At 46.3% G+C, this 26808-nt stretch overlaps 1 protein-coding gene across 3 annotated transcripts in view; it reads left to right on the plus strand.

Annotated features, from left to right (window-relative positions):
* The first annotated feature begins 231 nt into the window (after positions 1–231).
* Positions 232–26808, plus strand: part of spon2b (spondin 2b, extracellular matrix protein) — a 38473-nt gene continuing 11896 nt past the window's right edge. Inside the window, exons 1-3 of one of the 3 annotated variants that reach the window (XM_078553663.1) lie at positions 232–274; positions 1060–1278; positions 5613–5836. In XM_078553663.1, coding sequence (XP_078409789.1) covers positions 1068–1278; positions 5613–5836 — 435 coding nt within the window. In that variant the 5' untranslated portion in view covers positions 232–274; positions 1060–1067. Of the gene's footprint in view, positions 275–391; positions 563–655; positions 833–1059; positions 1279–5612; positions 5837–26808 lie in introns of those variants that run through there. The other 2 variants (XM_078553643.1, XM_078553653.1) reach the window with 2 other exon arrangements.

Consider the following 26808-nt stretch of genomic DNA (forward strand, 5'->3'; position numbering starts at 1 on the left):
ATGCTCCCTTAACAGTGGATCAAAACCCCCAGAGACCAAATTCTTCAAGGCTGCTGGAATTGATGTCACATTGGGTTTAACGTTTTGTACAATTGATTTTTTTTTAATAGGAGGTAGGTATAGTTTCTCCTCAACTGATAGGTTCACTATGGAACTCGTTAGCTTTCATAGTTCCTGCAGCCAGTTTTGTAACGCTACATCTCCAGAACAGCATTACAACAGTTTTAAGGCGGTAACTAACTGCCCTGGACCACAGATGATCTATTGCTGTTGGGTGATTTACGTTTTTACAATCCCTTGTTTAGACCTATCAGTGTCAAGGATGCTGTAGGCATCGCACAAAGCGGGAGAAATGTCATCTAATGTAGTTAAATATCTTTAAATGGATATTATGGCGTGCCCACCCTTAAATGTGAGGTCGAAAGGTTACAATAATCGTTCGACTAACGAGAACTCCGTTGAAGCATAAATAGCCAGTCTGTTACAGTCGATTTCTGCAGAGGTCCCGGTCCCAACACTGTTCAACACCTGCAAGCTGTGACAATTGCCAGTTCAGCATTCAGTGAGTATGTAAGTGTTGCACTGTTCTACTGGAATATAAAACAGTGCAAGGGCACAAGAGCTCAGTTATCAGATATTCTGTGTATTTTCAGCAGATCTTCCTCACTTGCTTTTTTTCCTCTTATCTATTCTCTGTACTTTTGAGAAAAACATATTCCACACCTTACGAGAAGCGAGGGTTTTTTTTCCCCCCTACGCTCCCTTGTGTTAATCTCTGGTAATGATCTTTATAATATGTGAATTAACACCAGTCTCCCTGCTCATCAACAGGGTGAGTTGTTAGTTAATTTAGACTTTATTAACACAATATCTAAACATGGTTCGGTACAGAAGTCAAGTGACAGCAGTAATTTTAACGGTGAAATGTAATTCTTTTCTTTTTCGGGAAGTGTTAATTATAAAATTAATCAATGATGTAAAAAAATGTCTTAAATAACACTCCCTTGTGATCATACTAACCCTGTCTCTTTTTGTTTTTTTTGCTCCCTGCAACCCTAGAAACAGTTATGGCGATGTGTAAAGTGTGCAGGGTTTTGGGGACGCTCTTTGTAACGGTGCTGGGCTGTGTGCGGTGCTTACCCGTGGATGGAGAGCCTCTTTGTACGGCAGGGGGTCGAGCCAAGTACAGCCTCATCTTTACCGGCAAGTGGAGCCGCACTGCCTTCCCCAAGCAGTACCCGCTCTACCGGCCCCCGGCGCAGTGGTCCCCTCTGATGGGTAAGTGTTGTTCCCTTTCAGGGGTATACGCCGGTAGCTCCGAATGCTCAGTCTGACCTGTAAAGCACTTTAAACTTCAGTAATGTAACTAAACTGACAAAGAGACGAGCCCCTCAACTCTTAAAAAGACTCTAAAAGGATTGTGCCCGGGACTTTGATGGGCTCGACTGCCTCTAAAACCAGTTTTAAAGTTAAGTTTTTAATAAGGAACTTTCCCCCCCCCCCCCCCCCCCTTCTCAATTTTAATTGAAACACTTCGCCCAATAATCTCTCTTTCCCCTAACAAAGTGGGCGCTGCTCCTTTTGAGTTGAAACTTTTTAGTTGGGTATCGCACTGCCACCTGGCGGACACTTCAGCTTAGACAAGAGAGGCGTTTCCTTTTCCCAGTTGCCCTCCGTTATGATGGGGCATTCTGGCTTGTTACTTTAAAGGGCGCGTATGTTGAGAACTAATGAGTTCTTTAAGCGTCCGAAAGATGAACTTATCTCTTTAAAAAAAAATGTTTACCTTTATTTGCAGCCGCACTTGTCATTTTGTAGAATATTGCAATTTTAATTGTTCCTTTTGAAATAATTAAATGGTTACAGCATTCGACCCATGGTGTCTATGCAGCTGGCCCTCCTGAAGGAGCAATTCAGCCAGTGCCATTGCCTTTTCCCTGTAGCCCTGCAATTTTTTCATTTTCAGATAATGATCCAATTGCCTTTTGACTGCCCTGCCTCCACCGCATTCTCAGCCAGTGCATTCCAGATTTTCTTCCTCATGCAGCCATTTCTTCTTTTTGGCAATTACTTTTAAATCTGTGTTCTCTGATTCTCCGTCCTTCCACCATTGGGAACAGTTTCTCCCGATCTACTCAGCCCAGATTCCTCATGGTTTTTGAGTACCTCTATCAAATTTTATCTCGACCTTCTCTTCAAGGAGAAAAGTCCCAGCTTCTCCAATCTATCCAGCTAGCTGAAGTTCCTCATCCACAGAACCATTCCTATGAATCTTTTCTGCAAGTTGCAATGATGCAAGCTGTAGTATGCCATTAGTTGCCTTCTTTCAATGAGAAGCGTATTAATGGCTTTGGATGGCTTTTTTTGAAAAGAAAACTTGAAGGAACCAACGTTTGGTGCAGGCATCAACCTAATTACCCCGGGGCACAGGATGTGACTGCTTCCGTAAACTTCTAGCTAAATCTGAGAAAGTAAGCACTGCTTTTAGCACTTTTAAAAAAAACTCTAGAGACTGGACTGCTGCACTGACTTTCAGATGAGACATTAAAACCAAGGACCGGTCTGCCCTCTCTAGTGGATGTAAATATTAAACATAGAAATTAGGAGCAGGAGTAGGCCACTCAAGCCTGCTCTGCCATTCATTATGATCATGGCTGATCATCCAACTCAATAGCCTGCTCCCGCTTTCTCCCCCATACCCTTTGATCCCTTTCGCCCCAAGAGCTATAACTAACTCCTTCTTGAAAACATACAATGTTTTGGTCTCAACTACTTTGTGGTAATGAATTCCACAGGCTCACCGCTCTCCAACGTCAGGCTGACTGGTCTATAATTCCGTTTTCTCTCTGCCTCCCTTTTTAAATAGTGGGGTTACATTAGCTACCCTCCAATCTGTAGGAACTGTTCCAGAGTCTATAGAATGTCGGAAGATGATCACCAATGCACCCACTATTTCTAGGGCCACTTCCTTAAATACTCTGGGATGTAGATTATCGGCCTTCAATCCCATCAATTTCCTCAACACCATTTCCCGACTAATACTGATTTCTTTCAGTTCCTCCTTCACTAAACCCTGTGTTCCCCAACATTTCTGGCATGTTATTTGTGTCCTTCTTTGTGAAGACAGAACCAAAGTATGTACTTAGTTGGTCAGCCATTTCTTTGTTCCCCATTATAAATTCCCCTGTTTCTGACTGTAAGGGACCTACATTTATCTTCACCAATCTTTTTCTCTTCACATACCTATAGAAGCTTTTACAATCAGTTTTTTTTGTTCCCTGCAAGCTTAGTAAACAGGTTTCAAAAGTCCATTTAAATGGAGCAGCATCCATTTTAATAAGGAAGAGATTATTGGGTGAAATGTACATGCCAATGCCTTCAATTAAAAATGAGGAAGGGGAAATGTTCTTTTTAAAAAGTTAACTCTATAACTAGTTTTAGAGGCACTCAAGCTCAGCAGAAAGTCCTGAGGACAATTTTAAAGAGCAGGGGAGTTAGCCCCGGTCTCCTAGCTGTAGTGTAATGGGTTAATAGAACAGATATGCTAATGAGTGATGTAATGATGATGCATCAGTCACATCATGTGGTAGACTGTTGAGAGAGAGGATGGAATACACTGTGAATGGAAGAAACATATCTACTCTGTAACTAGCATTAATAAACTGGTTTAAAGCAAGTCCAAGAGTAAGACTGCCGTCTGTCTAGGGAAGATGATTGCAGGTACACATGACCTAAGAATCACACCAGGAGTCTGCAAATCATCAGTACAAAGCACTAGTTATTACTTGTGTCCTTCAAATATCATTAAGAATCAGATTTTCTGGTCATTATCATGTTACTGTTTGTTGGAACTTGCTGTGCTCAAACTTGCTGTATTTCCTACAACAGTGACTGTACTTCAAGTGTAGTTCATCGGCTATAAAGTGCTTTTGGATGCCTGAGGTCATGAAAGGCACTATATAAATGCAAGTAATTTTCTTTTTCGCTCCTGGGAATTCCTGTGTAGAACCTCTACTCAGTCTCTCTAATGAGAACTGTAATGATAGGCAATCTTTTTGGTGCATTTCCATCCTTTCCTTGCTGCATTTGTAATTTGCTTTGTTTCTGACTATCTCGCCCTCTGACCTGGTTTGTCCCTGTGACTGTTGCCGTTAATTTATTTTAATCTATCATTTGAATTGGTTTGTCTAACCTTGTTGCTTTCTGCTTTCATCTCTGGTGCATGCATCTCATTGGGATAGTGAATCTCTAAAGTCCCAAGGCTTTTCTCAGGATTATCTCTTTCGGAAGTTCATGGTCGGTCTTCATATCCAAAAAAATATTGTTGGATATAAATAGAATTTGATTGGGGGGGAAAAAAAAAATGCAATTTGTGGAGTGAGACACCATGGCCAGGATTTTACGGCCCTGCCACAGCATGTCTTCCCGTGGTGGATATGGTGAGCAATTTAAATCTCCATTCGGTATGGTGGGGCTGTAAATGGGCCAGGATTTTTTTCTCGATGGGGACCATAAAATCAGTTGTGAATTATATCATCCACACTTGAGGCTCAATGAAAATAATTATTCCATCTTGCTTGTGACCGAATGGATTTTTTTGTATCTTTGCCTTTTAAGGTAAGAGAAAATGCTCTATGCTCAACATTTGTGCACCCTGAAATACTTGTTTAAGTCCAGAAGTTAATTGATACCAAGTAGTGGGAGTGGGGAAGAGAAGACATGATGTTTGGTAATAGGGTTATTACCTGATGTCAGTAAATGCAGTTTATTGTGGTTTTCATTTATATTCCCATAAGGAAGCTATTATAATGTACTGGGGAAATATTTAGTTGCTGGCCTTGGTTCAGTAGCAGCACGGAAAGTCCCTGTCTCAGTGTTGGACTTGATGTAATCTTGGGTATACTTCAGTGCAGTCCTGAGTGGATGCTGCATTGTCCAAGGTACCACCTTTTGGATGAGATTTTAAACTGCGGTTCCATCTGCCCCCTCCAGGTGAAGCGGTTTAACTGGTCATTTATTTCATTACTGTTTGTGGGGCCTTGCTGTGTGTAAATTGGCTGCTGTGTTTTTCTACATGACAACAGTGACTGCTTCAAAATTAACTCATTGGGCGTGAAGTGCTTTGTGATATGCTGAGGTCATGAAAAGAGTTACATAAGCACAAGTCGTCTTGGATACCAGGGGAAGAAAGCGCTGGTGGTTATTTTGTAAAGCTGTTCTCAGTGAATGAACCAAAAGGTTGGATAATCCAGTTACTCCCTTCAGGCGCCTGACACCACCCACCCCTACACCCACCGCCCACCCCCAATTTTTGCTCTCCCTTATCTTAAAGGCAGCCTACTTCCCTTCGTCAGGTCAAATTGACAGCCTGGCACAGCCCCATATTTCTACTACAGCTGAGACAGCACTGAATCTATCACACAGGCTCCCTATGTCAAATTTACAGAATGACCATCGAGTAATTTTATTTGTACGCATTGTTTACTCTGTGCACATGGTGGTGTAATTATGCTTTTTTTCTTCTGGAGTACAATACCATGTAATACTTTCTTTTGCATGATTGAATCACTCAAAACATTTTTTTTCAAAATGATCCTTTCTTCCCGAAACAGTGGTTACCCACAGCAGCGACTACCACATGTGGCGGGTGGGTGAATATGCCAGCAATGGAGTACGGGAATTTGCAGAGAAAAGTGAGGCGTGGTCTTTGATGCGAGAGGTGGAAGCATCAGGAGAGAAAATCCAGAGTGTCTATGGAGTTTTCTCGGCACCAGCTATCCCCAACGGCGTAGAACAGACCTCAACTGAATTTGAGGTGCTTCCCAGGCATTCTCTTGTGAGTATCCACTTAGCTCTGTTACTCAGTCATCACTTAGCCTGTAACGTAACCTACTTGGAAAATGCTCCAACATTTCTGAATTAATATTAAAACATTCAATTGAATTAATGTAAACTGGGTGACTTGCTTAATAAGAAATTGTGTTATTGCTGGGGGACATAATTTATCCTAGAATGGTAACAGCATAGAAGGAGGCCATTTGGCCCATTGTGATCATGCTGACCCTCTGCAAGAGCCACCCAGCTAGTCCCACTCCCCAGCCCCTTCCCTCACAGCCCTGAAAATATTTTCTCCTCGGACAATTATTGAACTATTAATGGTATAACCAAGCAGAGAATTGGATTACACACGACGGAGGCAATTATAATTTTGGTTGATGGTGGAAAATGGGTGTCATCAAATTATACAGCATGGTCATTTTTGTTCCTGGAAGTCACTGGAAGGAAGTACCAGGCTGGGGAGGCAGTGGTGTAGTGGTAATAGTCTAGGAAGCCAGAGATGCAGGATAATGCTGAGGTTCAAATCCCACCATTGTAGCTGGTGGAATGTAAATCCAATTAATAAATCTGCAAAATAAAGCTAGTCTCAGTATTGGTGTCCTTCATTGATTGTTGTAAAAATTCATCTGACTCACTAATGTCCTTTTAGGGAAGGAAATCTGCCATCCTTACCTGGTCTGGCCTACATGTGACTCCAAACCCACAGCAATGTGGTTGACTCTTAAATGCCCTCTGAAGTGGCCCAGCGAGCCAGTCAGTTCAAGGGCAATTGAGGATGGGCAACAAATGCTGGCCTTGCCAGCGATAGCTGTGACCATAGAAGAATAAAGGAAAAAAACACCAGACATGGTACATAATGAGTGGCCAGTTCAATGTCACTCATTTTACATTATTGTGAACAATTAGTTATCCCCAGTGTATGTATTCCCCAGGATTCCTTATAAGATCACTCACTGAATCTAATCACTTGGCCTATTTATTCTAGTGGGAATGAGGAGACAAACAGAACCTATCTTTACAATAAGAGAGTGAAGTCCTTGCAGATCAAAGTGAGAGATTCATCAGTAAATTATTGGGGAAATACAGGCCAGGAAGTTCACGGGATTTTTCTGCTGACTGTGTGGAGTTAAGCTGGGTGGTGATAGGGGGTCAGTGTGGGGTGGGGGGGGGGGGGGGGGGGCAGTGGAGATGGGTTGATTTCTTTTTGGCTTTATAGGCTCCAAGATAATAACCCTGCCGATTGAAAACTTGACCTAAGCCAACCCTCTGTGGTAGGTGTGGCAGCCAACTATTAGAACCAGGCAGACTCTCAGTGCTTCACAGAACTGCTGATGATTGAATATCTAACTCACTAATAAAACCTGGAGTCTACATCATCCCTGGGGATTGGAATGCTTTCCATTTGGCTCCTGACAACATTGCACGCTAGTGCTCTAATGGATAATAATGGGAAGTTTTCCAAAACTCCACATCAACAAGCTTCTGGTTTTAGTATGCAGTGTTTGAGCATAACCTACATCCACATTTGACTCCTAGATTTGCTGGGCTTGGTAAGTGAGGCATGTCTTATGGGCAGAGAGACTGGGCAAACAGAAATTTGACGTAGATTTTTCAGTTGCTCAGTTTGGAACACCTCAAAGATTTTGCTAAGCTCCTTTGCATGCAAGATACCTGACTGGTCAAAACAAAAAGTCCACCCATTATGGAAAATGCCTGTTCTGAAGGTGCAATTGAATAATGACATTGGCGGCCAGTACCAATAGAATCTTGTGCTGGCTTGTAAGATTTGATCAAGGATCACAGAAGGGTCAGAGTTTTATCGAGGGATGACCAGTTCAAAGAAAACAGACGATGATAGTAGATATGTAACCCGTAACAGATGAGAATGGTTTACCAGCCACTGCCTTACTTTGGAAACTACCCTCTGCCTGCCTTTCTTCCTTTCTTGACTCCTCGTTTATACACCTTATTTTAAGGACCAGTGGACACTGCACATCAATCATTTAATTATGTTTCAGTAGATACCCATGGTGAACCCCTCTTAACTTAGGCTCCAGACTCAGGAGATCATCCCTTCGCTTTTCTCTTCTATGGACATTGTGGGAAGAATTTTATGGGCCCCCACTGGTGAGTCTTCAGGCGGGGGATGGGGCCCATAAAATTCCCTGGGTGGTTTCCTGACCACTTACCTGCTTGCCCCTGACCTGTCGGAAATTTTACAAGAGGCCATTAATGGTCTCTTAAAGGTAGCTTCCTTTCCCAACTGCAGTTAAGGCTGGTGGGAGGAGATTAGGAACAAGGGGGTGGGGAGTCTGGTTGGTTACCCTGCTTGGGTCTCGAGCGGGAAGGTGGGGCGCCACCTTCATGGGTCCCCTTTCCTGAACACGAGTCCCCTCCAAGGTCTGGGGTGTGCCTTCCCTTTTCCACCACGACCCCCACTTGTGCCTCCCAAGTTCCTGCCATGAACTGTACGAAATAGGAGCAGATGTAGGCCATTCGGCCTCTTGAGCCTGCTATGCCATTCAATAAGACCTGTCTGATCTGATGTTGTGTTTCAAGTTTTATATTCCCATCTAACCCCCTATAACCTTAGATTCTTGTTAGGCAAGGGAATCAATCTACTTCTGCCTTAAAAATATTCAGTGACCCCTACCTCCACTGCCTTCAGAGGCAGACAGTTGCAAAGTCCTCAGAGAAAAAATTCTCCTCTCTGTCCCATAAGTGCAACCCCTAATTTTAAAACAGTGCCCCCTAGGTCTGGACTTCCCACAAGAGGAAACATACTTTCCATGTCCACCTTGTCAAGATCTTATTATATACTTCAATCAAGTCACCCCCTCACTCTTCTAAATTCCAGTGGAAAAAAGCCCAGCCTGTCCAACCTATCCTCATAAGACAACCTGCTCATTCCAGGTATCAATCTAGCAAACTTACCCTGAATTGCCTTCAATGCATTTACAACCGGCCACAATTGCCTCCATCCTAGCTCCTGGCTCTTTACTCTGGGGACTGCCTGTGGTCCCATCATTGACCACCACTCCCAGTGGCATTGCTGGGGCTACAGAGCTGCCGGCCACTCTGACTCGCTGGCAGCACTCCGAGGCAGGGCTTCCTTCCGAATGATGGGTGGAAATCCAGCTTTCAGCCAATTAATGCTCCCTAAATGGTTGCGGGACAGCTGACATTGGCAGGAATGCATTCCCTGCTGACTTTTTCAGGTGGTGGGGTGGGATACACGCCATCTGAAAATGTTGCCACTTGTTACTCTCTCCCAGACAGATTGTTAGATATGTGGATCATGAAGTTTCTTTCCTCTTTCAGGTCAGTGGTGCCTACAAGAAGTTTCTTCGACATATTCTTGGCCACGTGATGGGCCCTTGTTCAATGTTAGCTCTGGCAGACTGTTGAGAGTTCTCCCTTAACTAGCTTGCAGTTCTATTATGCTATTGTTTCTTACAATTCCCCACCGTATTGACTTCTCACAATCAGCTCCTGACTAACTTAACCATTTCTAAGTTATTGGCCCGTGTCCCTAGCTTGTTAATCGGACACTGCATGTAACATAACAAAATTGTTAGAATCATCAACACAAACATTTGACCTGACACTAAAATAAAGCAAGCATTCTCAGGATGTTTGGCTAATGTTGTAGACTGACTCATTCTTCTAGATTTTGGATTTCCTAGAAAACCTGTATGATATCTAGTGCTGATTTTAGTGCCTCCCATAATTCTTAACTTGACCAGATCCACCCTCATTCATCTTAGTCAAAATTCCTTTCAGTTGTTCCCTCAGCCTGTGATGACCCATTTGCTTTGGAAAAATTGGCCAGGATTTTATGAATCCTCCCGCCCGGCGGGATATTATGGTGCCACCAAACTGAATGAAGATTTAAATGGCTCGCCACATCTGCCGGGGGAAGACATGCCATGGGCAGGGTTGTAAAATCCTGGCCATTGTGTATTTTCTTTTTGTGCGATGTCTCCTTTAAGACCAAAGTGGACTGGGGAGTATTCTCAAAGAGAGTAAATTGGTCTCATGGTTATGACATCATTAGGTTCCAAGCAATGCCCACGTGACCTGAAGTTGCCATGGGTATGAATAGCTAAGAAGCAAAGGGTAAACAGAAAGCTAACTGCAGTGGTGTTGGATTTTTTTTCTGCCTTTTTGTGGCAGTGTGTCAGGACACACTTGAGAATTGTCAGAGGAAACAAGCTATGTTTTCTCCGAATGGAACAGTTTTCTTTTTGGCAGTTTTTGAGCAGAACCTTGCGGTGAACAGGCCTCTAAGAATAGAACAGAGACAGTGTTACTGTGCGTGTTATATAGTTGAGAAGGACAGAGGGGTGAAGACAGGAGGAGCAAGGGGTTGTGGATTGGACAAGGCCCACTGTTGCTGTTTCAGTGTTGCCAGGGCCCAGCAGATCATTTAAAGGGGTCGGAAAAGGGAGTCTCTGGCAATTCTGTGCCATTAGGACTGTTCTGACCCAAATGAAAGAGGGGTAATAGACACGCGCCTTGTCAGTGGTAACCATATTCATGGACTTTGGACAGAATACGGCCACTGATGAATGCAACTGAAGGGCTGAAACAATTATGGGAAGTCAGAGATCTTACATAGCAGAGGCCTAGTTGGAAAGACTGTGATTGCATATGATAGCTCATTGTGCAGAAAGTAATGACAGTGCTTGTAACTATGGGATGCATACTTCTGTTGTAAGGGCTACTTAAAGTGAAATTTACCTCTTTTCTTTGAAATAGTCATCACTATCTTTTCCAGCATTCCTTTCCAAAAGGTCCTGAACTACCTTTGCACCATTTTGGTGTAGAATATCTCGGGTGTGAGGATGTTCATGGGATATGGGCATCGTCAGCATTTATTGCCCATCCCTAATTGCCTTTTGAGGTGGTGGTGAGCTGTGTCATTGAACCGTGCAGTCCATGTGGTGTAGCTACACCCACAGTGCTGTTAGGGAGGGAATCCCAGGATTTTGACCCAGTGACAGTGAAGGAACGGCGATATATTTCCAAGTCAGGATGGTGAGTCGCTTGGAGGGGGACTTTCAGGTGGTCGTTTTCCTATGCATCAGATGCCATTGTCCTAGTGGATGATCCATCCCTGCCTCCTTCGGAGGTCCCCAGCGTCACAGATGCCAGTCTTCAGCCAATTTGATTCACTCCATGTGATATCAAGAAATGGCTGAAGGTATTGGATACTGCAAAGGCTATAGGCCTAACAATATTCCGGCAATAATACTGAAGACTTTTGCTCCAGAACTTGCCATGCCCCTAGCCAAGCTGTTCTAGTACAGCTACAACATTGGTATCTACCCAGCTATGTCGTGAACACACAAAGACAAATCCAACCTGGCCAATTACCGTCCCATCAGTCTACTCTCCATCAGGAAAGTGATTTGGAAGTTCCCCTCCAAACCACTCGCCATCCTGACATGGAAATATATTGCTGTTCCTTCACTGTTGCTGGGTCAAAATTCTGGAACTCTCTCCTTAACAGCACTGTGGATGTACCTACACCAGATAGACGGCAGCTCACCACCACCTGTTCGAGGGCAATTAGGGATGGGAAATAAATGCTGGTCTAGCCAGTGACGCCCACATCACATAAATGGATAGGAAAAATAAATGGTAGCAGGTGTGGGATTGGAAGGTGCTGCCTAAGGAGCATTGGTGAGTTCCTGCAGTGCATTTTGTAGATGGTATGCACTGTTGCCGTGGTGGTGGTGGAGGGAATAAATGTTTGTGGATGAGGTGCCAGTCAAACAGTTTGCTTTGTCCTGGGTAGTGTCGAGCTTCTTGAGTATTGTTGGAGCTGCACTCATCCAGGCCACTGGAGTGCATTCCATCACACTCCTGACATGTGCCTTGGAGATGGTGTACAGGCTTTGGGGGGTCAGGAAGTGAGTTATTCGCTGCAGGATTCTGAGCCTCTGACCTCTTGTATTTGTATAGCTAGTTCAGTTTCTAGTCAATGGTAACCCCCAGGATGCTGATAGTGGAGGATTCAGCGATGGTAATGCCATTGAATGTCAAAGGTGACAGGTTTTCACTTGCTGGAGATGGTCATTACCTGGCACTTGTGTGGTGCAAATGTTGCTTGCCACTTGTCAGCCCAAGCCTGGACATTGTCCAAGCCTTGTCGCATTTGGATGTGGACTGCTTCAGTATCTGAGGAGCTGTGAATGGTGCTGAACGTTGTGTAAACATCCCCTCTTCTGACCTTATGATGGAAGGAAGGTCATTGATGAAGCAGCTGAAAATCGTTGGGCCTATGACACTACCCTGAGGAACTCCTGCAGTGATGTCCTGGAGCTATGATTGACCTTCAACCACAATCATCTTCCTTTGTGCTGGGTATAACTCCAACCAGTCAAGATCTCACCCCCCCCCCCACCCAATTCCCATTGACTAGGGCTCTTTGTTGGTTTCCTTACCATCTGCCACAGACCCAGTTTAGCAGCCATGTCCTTTAGATTCAGTTAGTAGTGGTGCTACCGAGCCATTCTTGGTGATGGACATTGAAATCCCCCACCCAGAGTACATTCTTGCCACCTTCAGTACTTCCTCCAAGTGGTGCTCACATTGAGTACTGACTCATCAGCTGAGTGTGGGTAATATGTGATAATCAGCTGGAGGTCTCCTTGCCCATGTTTGACCTGAGACTTCATGGAGTCCAGAGTCAATGTTGAGGATGCCCAGGGCAACTCCCTTCCCACTGTATACTACTGTGCTGCCACCTCTTGTGGTGTTTGGGACATTATCTGTAAGGTATAATTCTGTGAGTAAGACTAGTCAAGCAACAGCCTGACATAATCAGTGAGACAGCTCTCCCAATTTTGGCACAAGCCCTCAGATGTTAGTAAGGAGGACTTTGCAGTGTCGACATGATTGAGTTTGTGTTGTTTCTAGGTACCTAGGTTGATGGTAGTGGTCCATCCGATTTTCATTCCTTTATAGACTTTCTAGCAGTTTGATACAACTGAGTGACTTGCTAGGCCATTTCAAGAGAGCATTTAAGAGTCAACCACATTGCTTGTAGTCCTGAAGTCGCAGCAGATTTCTGTCCCTAAAGAAGCATTATTGAACCAGATGGGTTTTTAACAACAATCGTTAGACTTTTTACAATTCCAGATCTTTATTGATTGAATTCAAATTCCACCATCTGCCACAATAAGATTTGAATCAGGGTCCTTGGGGCATTACCCTGGGTCTCTGCATTACTAGTCCAGTGACTATACCACCACACCACTGCCTCCCCTGTTGTTTAATCGTCCTGCTTCTCTTACTACCCTTTCCCTCATGTTATTTGCACCTGCAGGACATAATGGTTTCTTAGGTTAATACAAAGGTAAAACAAAACATATATGGGTACATGTTTATAGATATTCATGGGATTATAGAGAAGCAGTATTCTAACATCATGAACCAGCCCTTTTGAAAGAGAGTAGGAGATAAAGTTGGTGTTCAGTGCAACAGATACTCTGATATGCTCCACTCATTGCAGAGTCTTGCTTGATGGCTACACAAATTGGAGAACTGGATGCAATAATAAACACACTCTGTTCCTGTTTACCCAGTCATTGATTTTGACTAGAGCATTGGGACACCATAAATCAGTTGCACTGACCTCTGTACCAGATTGTCTACTCTGCACCCCTGTTGAGGAGTCTCTTTTTGGGGGGGGAAAACAAAAGGTTGATGCATTTTTCGTTTTACTTGTGGCTTTGTGCAAGATTTGTCTGATGGTACTTCTATTATTAATGGCACTTTTTTTGTAAGCTGTATTTTAAATAACATTTTATGAGAGATTAACCGTAGAACATAACCTGCTCTCCAATGCTTATGCATCAAAAGGAAAATATGAATTATACTAACCTTATCAATGAAGCTATGCTGTTCGTTCCTGATCCTCTGATGCACATTATTGGTTTTGAAATTGCCAATAAAAATTAGCATTAGAAGTCCTTAGAAATATCAAAGGATGTTGTTCATCACTCTTGCCTTCAAATCTTCAGGAAAGATTTGGTTTCCCCTTGGTAGCATCTATCCACATATTGACACCCCATTTCATTTTAGCACTGAGACTTAATTCTAGGTTTTATCATTTGGACTCAAAAGTCTGCCCACTTCAAGGCATCCTATCTTATGGATTCATGAACACTAACATGGAAAGCTAGCAAAACAGCTAGCCCTAACAGCTTCAAAAGACAAAAAGGCTGTTTCAAAAAGAAACTGATATCTCAAAAATTGTCCTGAATATTAATTGCTGATGTGGCTGGTAGAAGTGTAGTTGGGCATGGGTTTGTTATAGATTTAAACTTCAGGTAGACTGAACATTCCCTCACTTAAAAGTGGAAAATTGTGACATAAATTGCTGGGTATTTCCCTTGATATTTCATGTGGCGAAGTTGTGGCATTTTGTGACTGTGGTTGGTGCTTTGTTGCTAAACATAAAATGTTTAAATACCACAGTAACAGCAGTTTTTTTTTCTCCCCCATCTCCTCAGTCACACTGTTGCTCCTCTTCCTTTTTTACCCCCTCCACCCCGCCTCACGTCCCCATTCAAGATGGCCTTTGTTGACCTTTATCCAATCCCCAGTTCACACAATTCCTGTCTGCTCCCAAATTTGTTTCTGCTGACAGGCTCTTTCTGCCCTTCATTACATGAACTCATTTTAATAGATGGAAAATTATTAAATAGACCATATTGAGCATTATTCCCAGGTTCATAGAAAGCACCCTAACATGAGATTCTGTACTGCAATTGTGAAGTGGTAAATGGCCCCATTTTTTTTTTTTTTTTTTTGCTTTCTCAAAAGCTTTTTTTTTTGTAAAAATATACTTTATTCATAAATTATCTTCAATCACATTCAAAACCATTCCAAAAACAACATTACAAGGGTACAATCCAGGTTAAACTTTTACAAAATGTATCACCAGGTGCATCAGTACAAACAATATTACAGTCATTTACAGCCTTTCATTTTGATCTGTACAGCCCGAGGGGCTCTAAACAGTTCCCAGTCTCTCGGTGCGCTGTGGTAGAAAGGTCTTAGACAGCGACCCTTCCCCATTGCGCCTTTGCGGCAGCTGCCCCAAGCTTTAGTGCGTCCCTCAGCACGTAGTCCTGGACTTTGGATTGTGCCAGTCCGCAACAATCGGTCGGGGACAACTCTTTGTGCTGGAAGACCAACAAGTTTCGGGCAGACCAAAGCGCCTCTTTCACCGAGTTGATGATCCTCCAGCTGCAGTTGATGTTTGTCTCGGTGTGTGTCCCTGGGAACAGCCCGTAGAGCACAGAGTCCTGTGTCACAGAACTGCTCGGGATGAACCTCGACAGCAACCACTGCATCTCTCTCCAGACTTTCTTTGCAAAGGCACAATCCACAAGGAGGTGAACAACGGTCTCTTCCCCACCACAGCCACCTCGAGGGCAACGTGCAGAGGGGGTGAGCCTCCTGGCGTGTAGGAAGGATCTAACGGGGAGGGCCTTTCTCACCACCAGCCAAGCTACGTCTTGGTGCTTGTTGGAAAGTTCTGGCGATGAGGCATTCTGCCAAATGACTTTGACAGTCTGCTCGGGGAACCATCCCACAGGGTCCACCCTCTCCTTTTCCCTCAGGGCCTCTAGGACGTTACGTGCTGACCACTGCCTGATGGACTTGTGGTCAAAGGTGTTTTTCTGCATAAATTTTTCCACCAGGGACAGGTGGTACGGCACGGTCCAACTACTTGGAGCGTTCCGCGGCAGCGTGGCCAGACCCATCCTTCGCAACACCGGGGACAGGTAGAACCTCAGCACGTAGTGACACTTGGTGTTTGCGTACTGAGGGTCTACGCACCGCTTGATGCAGCCGCACACAAAGGTGGCCATCAGTACGAGGGCGATGTTGGGCACGTTTTTTCCCCCTTTATCTAGAGGCTTGTACATCGCGTCCCTGCGGACACGATCCATTTTCGACCTCCAGATAAAGCGGAAGATGGCTCGAGTGATCGCCATCGCGCAGGAGTCTGGAATGGGCCAGACCTGCGCCACGTACAGCAACAGCGAGAGTACCTCACACCTGATGACCAGGTTCTTACCCGCAATGGAGAGGGAGCGTCGCTCCCACATGCCCAGTTTCCTTTTCACCATAGCCACTCGCTCCTTCCAGTTTCTAACGCATGCCCCGGTCCCTCCGAACCATATCCCCAGCACCTTCAGGCCGTCAGCCCTGACAGTGAAGGGGACAAAGGATCGGTCAGCCCAGTTCCCAAAGAACATGGCCTCGCTCTTCCCACGATTTACCTTGGCTCCCGAGGCCAGTTCGAACTGGTCGCAGATGTGCATCAGTCTGCGCACCGACAGCGGATCCGAGCAGAAGACGGCGACGTCGTCCATGTACAGGGAGGCTTTTACCTGAGTGCCTCCACTGCCTGGGATCGTCACTCCTCTTATGCCCGGATCCTTCCTGATGGACTCGGCAAAGGGTTCTATGCAGCACACGAAAAGGACAGGCGAGAGAGGACAGCCCTGCCTGACTCCAGATTTAATCGGAAAGCTATTTGTTTCCCACCCGTTGATTGAGACTGCGCTACTGATGTTAGTGTAGAGCAGTTGGATCCAATTTCGAATTCCCTCCCCAAAGCCCATTTTGGAGAGCACATCCCCCATGTAGGTGTGCGATATTCTGTCAAAGGCCTTCTCCTGATCCAAGCTGATGAGGCAGGTATCCACACCCCTGTCCTGTACATAGGCAATCGTATCCCTGAGCAGCGCCAGGCTGTCAGAGATCTTCCTGCCTGGCACAGAGCAGGTCTGGTCAGGGTGAATCACCAATTCCAGAGCGGATTTGACCCGATTGGCGATGACCTTGGACAGAATCTTATAGTCCATATTCAACAGTGAAATGGGTCGCCAATTTCTAATTTCCTCCCTTTCCCCCTTGTGCTTGTAGATGAGGGTGGTGATGCCTTTCCTCATGGATTCTGACATACTACCGGCCAGGAGCATACTCTCGTACACTCCTAGCAGGTCTGGGCCGATCAAGTCCCACAGAGCCGAATACAACTCCGCCGGCAAGCCGTCGCTTCCAGGAGTTTTACTCTTCTCGAAGGACTCAAGGGCCTTAGTCAGTTCATCAGGAGTTAGCGGTTTGTCTAGGCTCTCCCGCGTACTGTGGTCTAAGACCTCCGTGATAGAGGACAGGAAGGACTGGGAGGCCGTGCTGTCCGTGGGCTTCACGTCATACAGTCCGGCATAAAAGGATTTGCTGATCCTCAGAATGTCGGACCGTGATGACTTTACTGAGCCGTCTTCTTCCTTCAGGCTGCTGATCACAGAGCGCTCTCTGTGTACCTTTTGGAAGAAGAAACGTGAGCACGTCTCATCCTGCTCCACGGAGCGGACCCTGGAACGGAAGATGATCTTGGAGGCCTCCGAGGCAAAGTGCGAGGCTTGCTGGCCCTTCACCTCTTGGAGCTCCTCCTTGACATCGACCCCCATCGACTGCAGCCGGAGCAGATTCTGCATCTTTTTCTGGAGTCGGGACATTTCCCTCTGTTCCTTTCTAGCTTTCTGGGTGCCTTTGAGGATGAAAAACCTCTTGATGCTTCCCTTGATCGCTTCCCACCAGTGTGTCAGGGACTCAAAGAGGGGTTTCACGGTTCTCCAACCTTTGTAATCCCTCTTGAGCTCCTCAATGTTCTCTGGGGTCAGCAGTTGCACATTTAGCTTCCATGCCCCCCTGCCCACCCTCAGGTCCTTCTCCAAGTGGCAGTCCGCCAGTAGGAGGCAGTGGTCAGAGAAGAACACCGGCTTGACGTCGGTGGATCTGACTGTGAATGCACGGGACACAAACAGGAAGTCTATCCTGGAACGAATGGACCCGTCTGGCCGCGACCAGGTGTATCTACGCTGCGCTCCGTCTGCAGGGTTGCTGAAGACGTCGTGCAGCTTGGCATCCTTAACTGTTTCCATCAGGGATCTGGACGTAGCGTCCAATCTGCTTCCGGCCCTGCCGGATCGTCCAGCCGCATCGATGATGCAGTTGAAGTCCCCGCCCAGAATGACCGGCCTGGAGGTCGCCAGCAGCAGTGGGAGCTGCTGAAAAACCTCCAGCCGCTCAGCCCCTTGTGCCGGGCCATACACGTTAATTAACCGGAGTGGAGCGTTCTTGTACATTACGTCTGCTACGAGGAGTCGCCCGCCCACCACCTCCTTGACCTCTGAGACGGTGAAGTTGCCTCCCCGCAGCAGAATACCCAGGCCGGAGGAACGAGAGTCGTTTCCGCCCGACCAGATCGATGGCCCGTGGGACCACCATCGTGACCATTGCCTGTAGGAGCTGAGGTGCGGTATCGCACACTCCTGCAGAAACAACAGGTCAGCTTTGACCTTGGCTAGGTAGTCCAAGGTCGCAACACATCGCGTAGTAGATTTAATGCTACGCACATTTATGGATACAATCTTTAAACCCATTTTAAAGCATTTATTCTCCTACCAAACCCACTGTCTCTGAGAGTCCCAGACCTTTAGTCTGCTCCTTCATACCCGTAGTGAGCTCAAATTCCTTCACTTTGGATGGGCTGAGGTAGATCTCCTTGGCCGTGTTCTGCTCCAGTGGCATCTGGAGGTTCCCGTAGAGAGCGGGTTTTGAGATGACCTTTGCTGGAGAAGCTTCTCCAAAACTCACCCCCTCTGGGGTGTTGCTGTTCCCGGCTTCCTGGAGCTGGGGTGCGATGATTGCCTCACTGCTCCCAGATTCCAGGGGCTGTGGTGCACTGGCCTCCTCAGGTTGCAGGCAAAGTTGGGGTGCGCTGGTCTCCTTGTTGTCTCCAATTTTCTGGAGCTCGGGTGTCTCGTCCTCCAACGCCCTGGAGCTTTGCCGCCTCTTCTGTCGGTGCCGCTCTGGCACTTCATCATCCGAAGAGCTGCTGCCCTTGTCATCCGTGTCGGATGGGAGACGCCTCTTGCCGCTTCTCTGGGAAACGCCTTTGCTTCTTCTTCGCTCCCTCTTACTTTTCTTGTTCTTCACCGTCCGCCACTCCCCCTGCTGCTTTTCCACTGCTGCCTCCTCCTCCATTGATTCGCTGTCCTGAGGACTGGGAGGTTCATGGGGGTAGTGCTGTTGATTGGCTCTCTGTTGCCTCAATCTCTTTCTCCACCTTGTCTCTCTCTGTGTCCTCCTTTGTCCCGTTGAGCTCCCTGGGGGCCTTGGTGGTTGGAGTGACACGGAACATTTCTTCTGCTTCCCCCTGGTCGGCTTTGGCTGCCTGTGCGTAAGTACGGCAGCGTTTGGGGCAGGTCCTGTAGAGGTGACTTGCCTCGCCACACAGGTTGCAGCACTTGGCCTGTTTGCAGTCTTTTGTCTGGTGCCCTTCCTGTTTGCAGATCTTGCAGAGGGAGGCGCTGCAGTTGGCCGCCACATGACCAGCCTTGCTGCATGAGCGACAATGCTTGGGTTGCCCAGCGTAGACCAGGTAGCCACGGTTTCCCCCGATAGCGAAACTGGAAGGAGGGTGGAAAATGGCTCCCTTGCCATCGGTCTTTAGCGTGACCTTAAACAGGCGTTTGCCTGTCCAGATCCCCAAGTCGTCTCGAATCTCGGTGCCGCTCCCCACCTTATCGAAGTACCTGGTGAGGAAGGTGACCACGTCGGCGACAGGGACGAAGGGGTTGTACACATGCACCATCACCTCACGTTCCCGTTGCAACGGCAGAGAAAAGTGCGGCTCCGCCGTCAGGATCTTCATCTCCGGCAGGTCTCTCTTCTCCTCGAACACCCTCAGGAGCCGGACGCAGTCTGCCACCCGCTTGAACGTCACGTCAAAATAACCACCTTTGCGGGAGTCATGCAGGGTGAAGATCTCCGTAGCTTGGAAGCCGCACGCCTTCAACAGGATCCTCCTGGTGAAGAAGCCCCGATCCATAGGTGATCCTCCTTCGCTGTGGTTCACCGTGACTCGGACGGTGATAGGTAACCCACGGTATGGATTTGGATTGCGATTGGTTATCGCCCTTCCATCCCGACCTTGCCTTGGCAGGACCATGGTGTCGCCCCTGCAACACTTGATCTTAGCCAAAAGGCCGAGCTTCCTGGGGCAGTAAGGGAGGCAGGTAGGCTGGTACCAGAATTTATTTATTTTTATTCGTGCATATTCAGTCGTTCGAACCCACCAACATCACAGTGCAGGTCTTTAATTTTTTTCCAAGTGAACTAATTATAGATTAATATGTTAAATAGAATAGATTTGCTTTGTTTGCAGTTACAAACAGGAATTAAATCATATTTTCAATTGTAGATGAGATGTTAGCATGAGAATTCTTTGTTTGAAAGGGCCGTTGTTACCATGGTAACTTGACTTCCCAGACATGGGAAGGAACATAGGAGCAGGACTAGGCCACTTCACCATTTTTGCATAGAGATGAGTACAGTGATGAAATGATATGGCATCACCTCGCTCGCTCGCTACTGCAATGTTTTTATACACTGCATTTCCGGAAAACAAAACTGCTTTGTAGAAGTTTTTGGTGCAAAATGCATATAATTCGGTTTAAATACATCCCGATAATAAAATGATCCATACCTTATTTTTGCATGTGTGCACTGTTCATGGATAATGAGTAAAGACCATCTTAAACTGCTTACCTATTTCTGCATGGAAGTCTAGGCCATCACACGTCAAGCCAAAATGGAAGCTCCAAAACTCCGAATGACATTATTATATGTAAGAATCACCAATCTTCAGAACCTTCCACTGTGCTTGGGCTCAATTTTTATTCATCCCTGTCCATGGCAGGCTAAGAGGCAGAAGCAGCAACCATAGGTTTTCCTATTGAAGTCTCTGAAAACGTTCAAAGATTAAATGGGAATACATGGAGCTAAGAAGCTCGACTTTGAAGACGAATTTACCAAGTCTATGCCCCAAAATTAAACATGGCATAAATCATATGGTTAAATTTAGTGCTGATTATTAAATTGAGACACAAATGTAGCATCAGAAGAGAGCTCTCCCTTTCCTGGAAAAGGGTAATCTCTTTCCATGAATACCAGAAACTGGTAGTATTGCATGTCAAACCAGTCTTTTAATTTTTAAAACTGTTATGGAATGTGTGGAAGTAAAATGGATGCATAAAAGTTGAGCCCAAGCACAGTGGAAGGTTCTGAAGATTGGTGATTCTTACATATAATGATGTCATTTGGAGTATTGGAGCTTCCATTTTGGCTTGTCGTGTGATGGCCCAGACTTCCATGCAGAAATAGGTAAGCAGCTTGGGCTGAGAGGAAATCCTACCACTCCTTGCCCGCAAGCAGCGCTGTAAAGCACATGTCTTATGGATTCAACCCCTCTCACCTCATTAAAAAGCACCGTGTTAGTTTTCACATGTAAGTTGACAACTCTACCTAACGATCATCTCTCAACTCCTCCACTGTTGTTAAACTCTCAGACTTGCGTATCCAACATCCAGTACTGGATGAGCAGAAATCTCCTCCAATTAAATACTGGGAATACTGAAGCCATTATTTTGGTCCCTGCTCCAAACTCCACTCCCTAGTTATTGACTCCATCTCTTTCTCTGGCAATAGTCTGAGATTAATCGAGTCTATTCCCAATCCTCGGTATCACATTTGAACCTAAGTTGAGCTTTTGACCTTACATTTGCACCGTCCCTAAGACCGCCTATTTCCACCTCCATAACATCTCCCAGTTTTAGCTCATCTACTCCTACTGCTTCAATTCTGTGCCCTTAGCAAAGCTGTTCCAGCACAGCTACAACATTGGCATCTACCCAGCGATATGGAAAACTGTCCAGTTATGTCCTATCGACAAAAAGCAGGACAAATTCAACTCTGCCAATTAGCACCTCATCGATCTACTCTCAATCATCCAGCAAAGTGCTGGAAGGGGTTGTCAACAGTGCTATCAACTGGCACCTGCTCCCTGGGTTCCGCCAAGGCCACTCAGCTTCTGACTTCATTACAGATTGGTCCAAACATGAACAAAAGACCTGAACTCATGAGGTGAGAATGACATCAAGGCAGTAGCTGACTGAGTGTAGCATCAAGGAGCCCTAGCTGTGAACGGGGGTGAAAGTTCTCCACTGGTTTAAGTCCTACCTAGCACAAAGAAAGATGGTTGTTGGAGGACAATCGCCTCAGTTCCAGGAAATTGCTGCAGGAGTTCCTCAGGGTAGTGTCCTAGGCCCAACCACCTTCAGCTGCTTCATCGATGAATTTCCCTCCATCATAAGGTCAGAAGTGGGGATGTTTAGCTAATGTTCACTATTTGTGACTCTTTGGATACTGAAGCAGTGCGTGCCCATATGTAGAAAGACCTTGACAATATTCAGGCCTAAGCTTATATGTGGCAAGTAACATTTGTGCCACACAAGTGCCAGGCAATGACCATCTCCAACAAGAGAGAATCCAACCATCTCTCCATGACTTTCATTGGTATTACCACTGGTGGGGAGGGTTGGGGGTTTAACCATTGACCAGAAACTGAACTGGACCAGCCATATAAATTCTCTGGCTACAAGAGGAGGTCAAAGGCTGGGAATCCTGCAATGACCCTGGGACAGGCAGTCAGCAGCACCTAGAGGAGAGTGCGTGAGGACGACCCCGAGCCAGGCAGTCAGCAGCACCTAGAGAGTGCGAGAAGACGACCCCGAGCCAGGCAGTCAGCAGCACCTAGAGAGTGCGAGAAGACGACCCCGAGCCAGGCAGTCAGCAGCACCTAGAGAGTGGGAGAGGAGGATGTAAACAGCAGAGGTTTACCTGTGAGGGGGCAGAGCAGCAGTCTAAAGAGTGGGAGCGGAGTTTACCTATGAGGGAGCCGGTTCTCACCCAGACACTCGGCGGTGCTGGAATTCGAAAGGATTAACATCAGGACAAGGGAGAGAGCTGATTGGTAGGTAGTGGGTAAGTGTTTTTTCCCCCACTTTAAAGCAACATTACAGAAGGTAAGAGTCTTAAGAAAAAATAAATAGTTTTCTACTTGGCTTAAATTTAAGGAAATAATCTTTTATTTAAAACAAACAAAACGTATGGCAAGGGAGCTTGGTCCCATGTGTTGAACAGCCTGTAGCACGTGGGAATTCTTAGACACTCCTTGTAGTCTGGATGACCACATGTGCAGGAAGTGCTACCGGTTTGACCAGCTTGAGCAAAGGGTTTCGGAGCTTAAGCGTCAGCTGGAGACACAGCGGAGCATCCGCGAGGCTGAGGGTTATGTGGATAGCACATTTTTAGATATGGTCACTCCGTAGCTTAAGGAAGTGTAGTCAGAGAGGGAATGGGTGAGCACCAGTCAGAAGAAGGGAGGCAAGTAGTCGGGAAAGCCCCAGAGTGCGTCTCACTCAAGAATTGTTTTTCTGTGTTGGCTCTGGCTGCACTCTCCAGAGGAACCTTCACCCTCACCGTTTTCCAAGTTCACGGCACTGTGGCTCAGCTGCACAAGGCAGGAGGAGTAAGAGTGCAAGAGCAATAGTGGTAGGGGACTCAATAGCGAGGGGTGCAGACAGTTGGTTCTGCGGCTGTAGATGTGACTCCAGGATGGTGTTGCCTCCCTGGTGCCAGGATCAAGGATGTCTCAGAACGGCTGCAGGGCATTCTGAAGAGGGAGGGCGAACAGTCAGATTGTGGTTCATATTGGTACCAGTGACATAGGTAGAAGGAGGAGGACCTGCAACATGAATTTAGGGAGCTAGGTAGCAGATTAAAAAGCAGGTCCTCAAAGGTTGCAATCGCTGGATTACTCCCTGTGACACATGCTAGCGAGTGTAGGAATAGGAGGATAGAGATGATGAATGCGTGGCTGAAGAGATGGTGCAGGAGGGAGGGCTTTGGTTTCCTGGATCACTGGGTCTGCTCCTTGGGAAGGTGGAGCCTGTACAAGTCGGACAGGCTTGCACCTGAACTGGAAAGGGACCTACATCCTTGCAGGGAAGTTTGCTAGTGCTGTTGGGGGGTGGTTTAAACTAATTTGGCAGGGGGATGGGATACAGAGTGGAGGTACAGTAGGGGGTGGTGCACCCGATAGGCTAGAGAGGGAGAAACTTTTCCCCTTAAGTGGAGGTGTCGATAACTAGGGGGCATAGATTTAAGGTAAAGGGCAGGATATTTAGAGGGTGGTTGGAATCTGGAACACACTGCTTGAGGGGCTGGTAGAGGCAGGAACCCTCAAAACATTTAAGAAGTATTTAGATGAGCACGTGAAACGCCATAGCATACAGGGCTACGGGCCAAGTGCTGGAAAATGGGAGTAGAATAGATAGGTGCTTGATGGCTGGCACGGACAAGGTAGGCTGAAGGGCCTGTTTCTGTGCTGTATGATTGAGTAACTCACCTCCTGGCTCCCCAAAGCCTGACCACCATCTGCAAGGCACAAGTCGGGTTTGTGATGGAATTCTCTCCACTTGCCTGGATGAATGCAGCTGCAACAACACTCAAGAAGCTTGACAACATCCAAGAAAAAGCAGCCCGCTTGATTGGCACCCCATCCACCACTTTCAACATCCACTCCCTCCACATGCACAGTGGTAGCACTCTGTACCATCTAAAGTTGCACTGCAGCAGCTCACCAAGGCTTCTTCAACAGCACCTTCCAAACCCATGACCTCTACCACCTAGATAACAAGGGCAGCAGATGCATGGGGCAACCACAGCCTGCAAGTTTCCCTCCAAGCCACTCACCATCCTGACATGGAACTATATCGCCATTTGCCCACTGTTGCTGGCTCCAAATTCTGGAACTTCCTCTCTAACAGCACTGTGGCTATACCCGCACCCGAGACTGCAGCGGTTCAAGAAGGCAGCCCATCACCACCACCTCCAGGGATTAGGAATGGGCAACAAAAATGCTGGCCTACCCAGCAATGACCTCAGCCCTTGGAAAAAATAATTTAATAAAACCCTGATTCAAAGAAAAGTACAGCACAGGAACAGGCCCTTCGGCCCTCCAAGCCTGCACCGATCATATTGCCTGTCAAACTAAAACATTTTGCACTTCCGGGGTCCGTATCCCTCTACTCCCATCCTATTCATGTATTTGTCAAGCTGCCTCTTAAACACCACTATCGTACCTGCTTCCACCACCTCCTCTGGCAGCGAATTCTAGACACTCACTACCCTCTGCGTAAAAAACTTGCCCTGCACATCTCCTCCTAAAGTTTTCTCCTCTCACCTTAAATCTATGTCTCCTAGTAATTGACTCTTCCACCCTGGGGAAAAAACTTCTGACTATCTACTCTGTCCATGCCACTCATAATTTTGTAAACTTCTATCAAGTCGCCCCTCAATCTCCGTCACTCTAGTGAGAACAATCCGAGTTTCTCCAACCTCTCCTCATAGCTAATAACCTCCAGACCAGGCAGCATCCTGGTAAACCTCCTCTGCACCCTCTCCAATGCCTCCATATCCTTCTGGTAATGTGGTGACCAGAATTGCAGGCAATATTCCAAGTGTGGCCTAGCCAAGGTTCTATACAGCTGCAGCATGACTTCCCAGCTTTTATACTCCATACCCCTGCCAATGAAGGCAAGCATGCCATATGCCTTCCTGATGTCTCTAGAATTGACTATTCCAATGCACTCCTGGCTGGTCTCCCACATTTTACAGTCCATAAACTTGCAGTCGTCCAAAATTCTGTTGCCTGTGTCTTAATCCACACCAAGTCCTTTTTCCTCCAACAGCCCTGTGCTTGCTGGCCTACATTGGTTCTCAGTCAAGTAATGTATTGATTTTAAAATTCTCATCCTTGTTTTCAAATCCTTCTATGGATGCACTGCTTCCCATTTCTGTAATTTTCTCCAATCTCACAACTCAGATATCTGTGCTCCTCGAATTCTAGCGTCTTGAACAGCCCTGATTTTAATTGTTCTACCGTTTGTGGCTGTGCCTTCAATTGCCTATGTCCCAAGATCTGCATAGTACTTTACACCCTTCATCTCTTTGCCTTTCTTTCCTCCTTTAAGACGCTCCTTAAAACCATCCTCTTGATGAAGATTTGGGTCATCTTGCCCAAGGGGCTGTATTTTCACTACTGTGGCAGCTAGTCAAGCCAGGAAATTTCCCAACTTGGCAGACCCGTCTCGGTAGATAGTGCCTCAGCAGACCCAGTTATTGTTCTGTGAGGTGGGGAGCTACAGATGGAGTTGGGCCTGCTACCCCCAGAAGCAGATCACGGGTGGCCACAAGGGTTGCAGCAAGAGCACTATTTTTTAAAAGAAAATTGTTTTCTTTTTAAGCAGTTCCACACATGCCATTGTTACCATAGGGTTTGTAGGTTCTCTACAGACTGTATGCTGGATGAATGAGCAGGGAAATGCCATGAATTGGCATGGAGGGCATGGGGTATGGTGGGGGACATGAGTTGGCATTGAAAGAATGAGGGACCATGAGGGCTGGGTCGGGGCATGAATTGGCATGGAGACAGCATGGGGGGAGTGGGTTAGGTATGACAGGTTAGGACTAGCAGGCCTAAAACATAAGCAAACAACTGAGATAAATTTCCAGAGAACTGAGGAGGGTTTTTAAACAGCCTGCCTTGGCACCTGGCTGCCCCTGTTTTATATGTTAAATGTTCTGTATAAATATAAGTTGTTACCTGTCAGATCCAGGGAAACCCTGTCAACAGTGGTTAAAAATGGAGCATTTCAAGGGTCAAAAGGTGGGGGGGAGGAAATAAATACACTGACTATCACTAGAAAAAATGTACTAGGGAAACTATTGGGGCTAAAGGCCGACAAGTCACCTGGATCTGATGGGTTGCGTCCTAGGATATTAAAGGAAGTAGCTGCAGAGATAGTGGATGCACTAGTGGTAAACTTCCAAGAATCCTTAGATTCTGTAAAAATCCCAGAGGATTGGAAAACTGCCAATGTAACACCCTGATTCAAAAAGGGAGACAAAAAGCAGCCAACGATAGGCCAGTTAGCTTAACATCTGTCATTGGGAAAATATTAGTCT

Source organism: Cetorhinus maximus, chromosome 1 (genome assembly GCF_964194155.1).
Source record: "Cetorhinus maximus chromosome 1, sCetMax3.hap1.1, whole genome shotgun sequence".
NCBI lineage: Eukaryota > Metazoa > Chordata > Chondrichthyes > Lamniformes > Cetorhinidae > Cetorhinus > Cetorhinus maximus.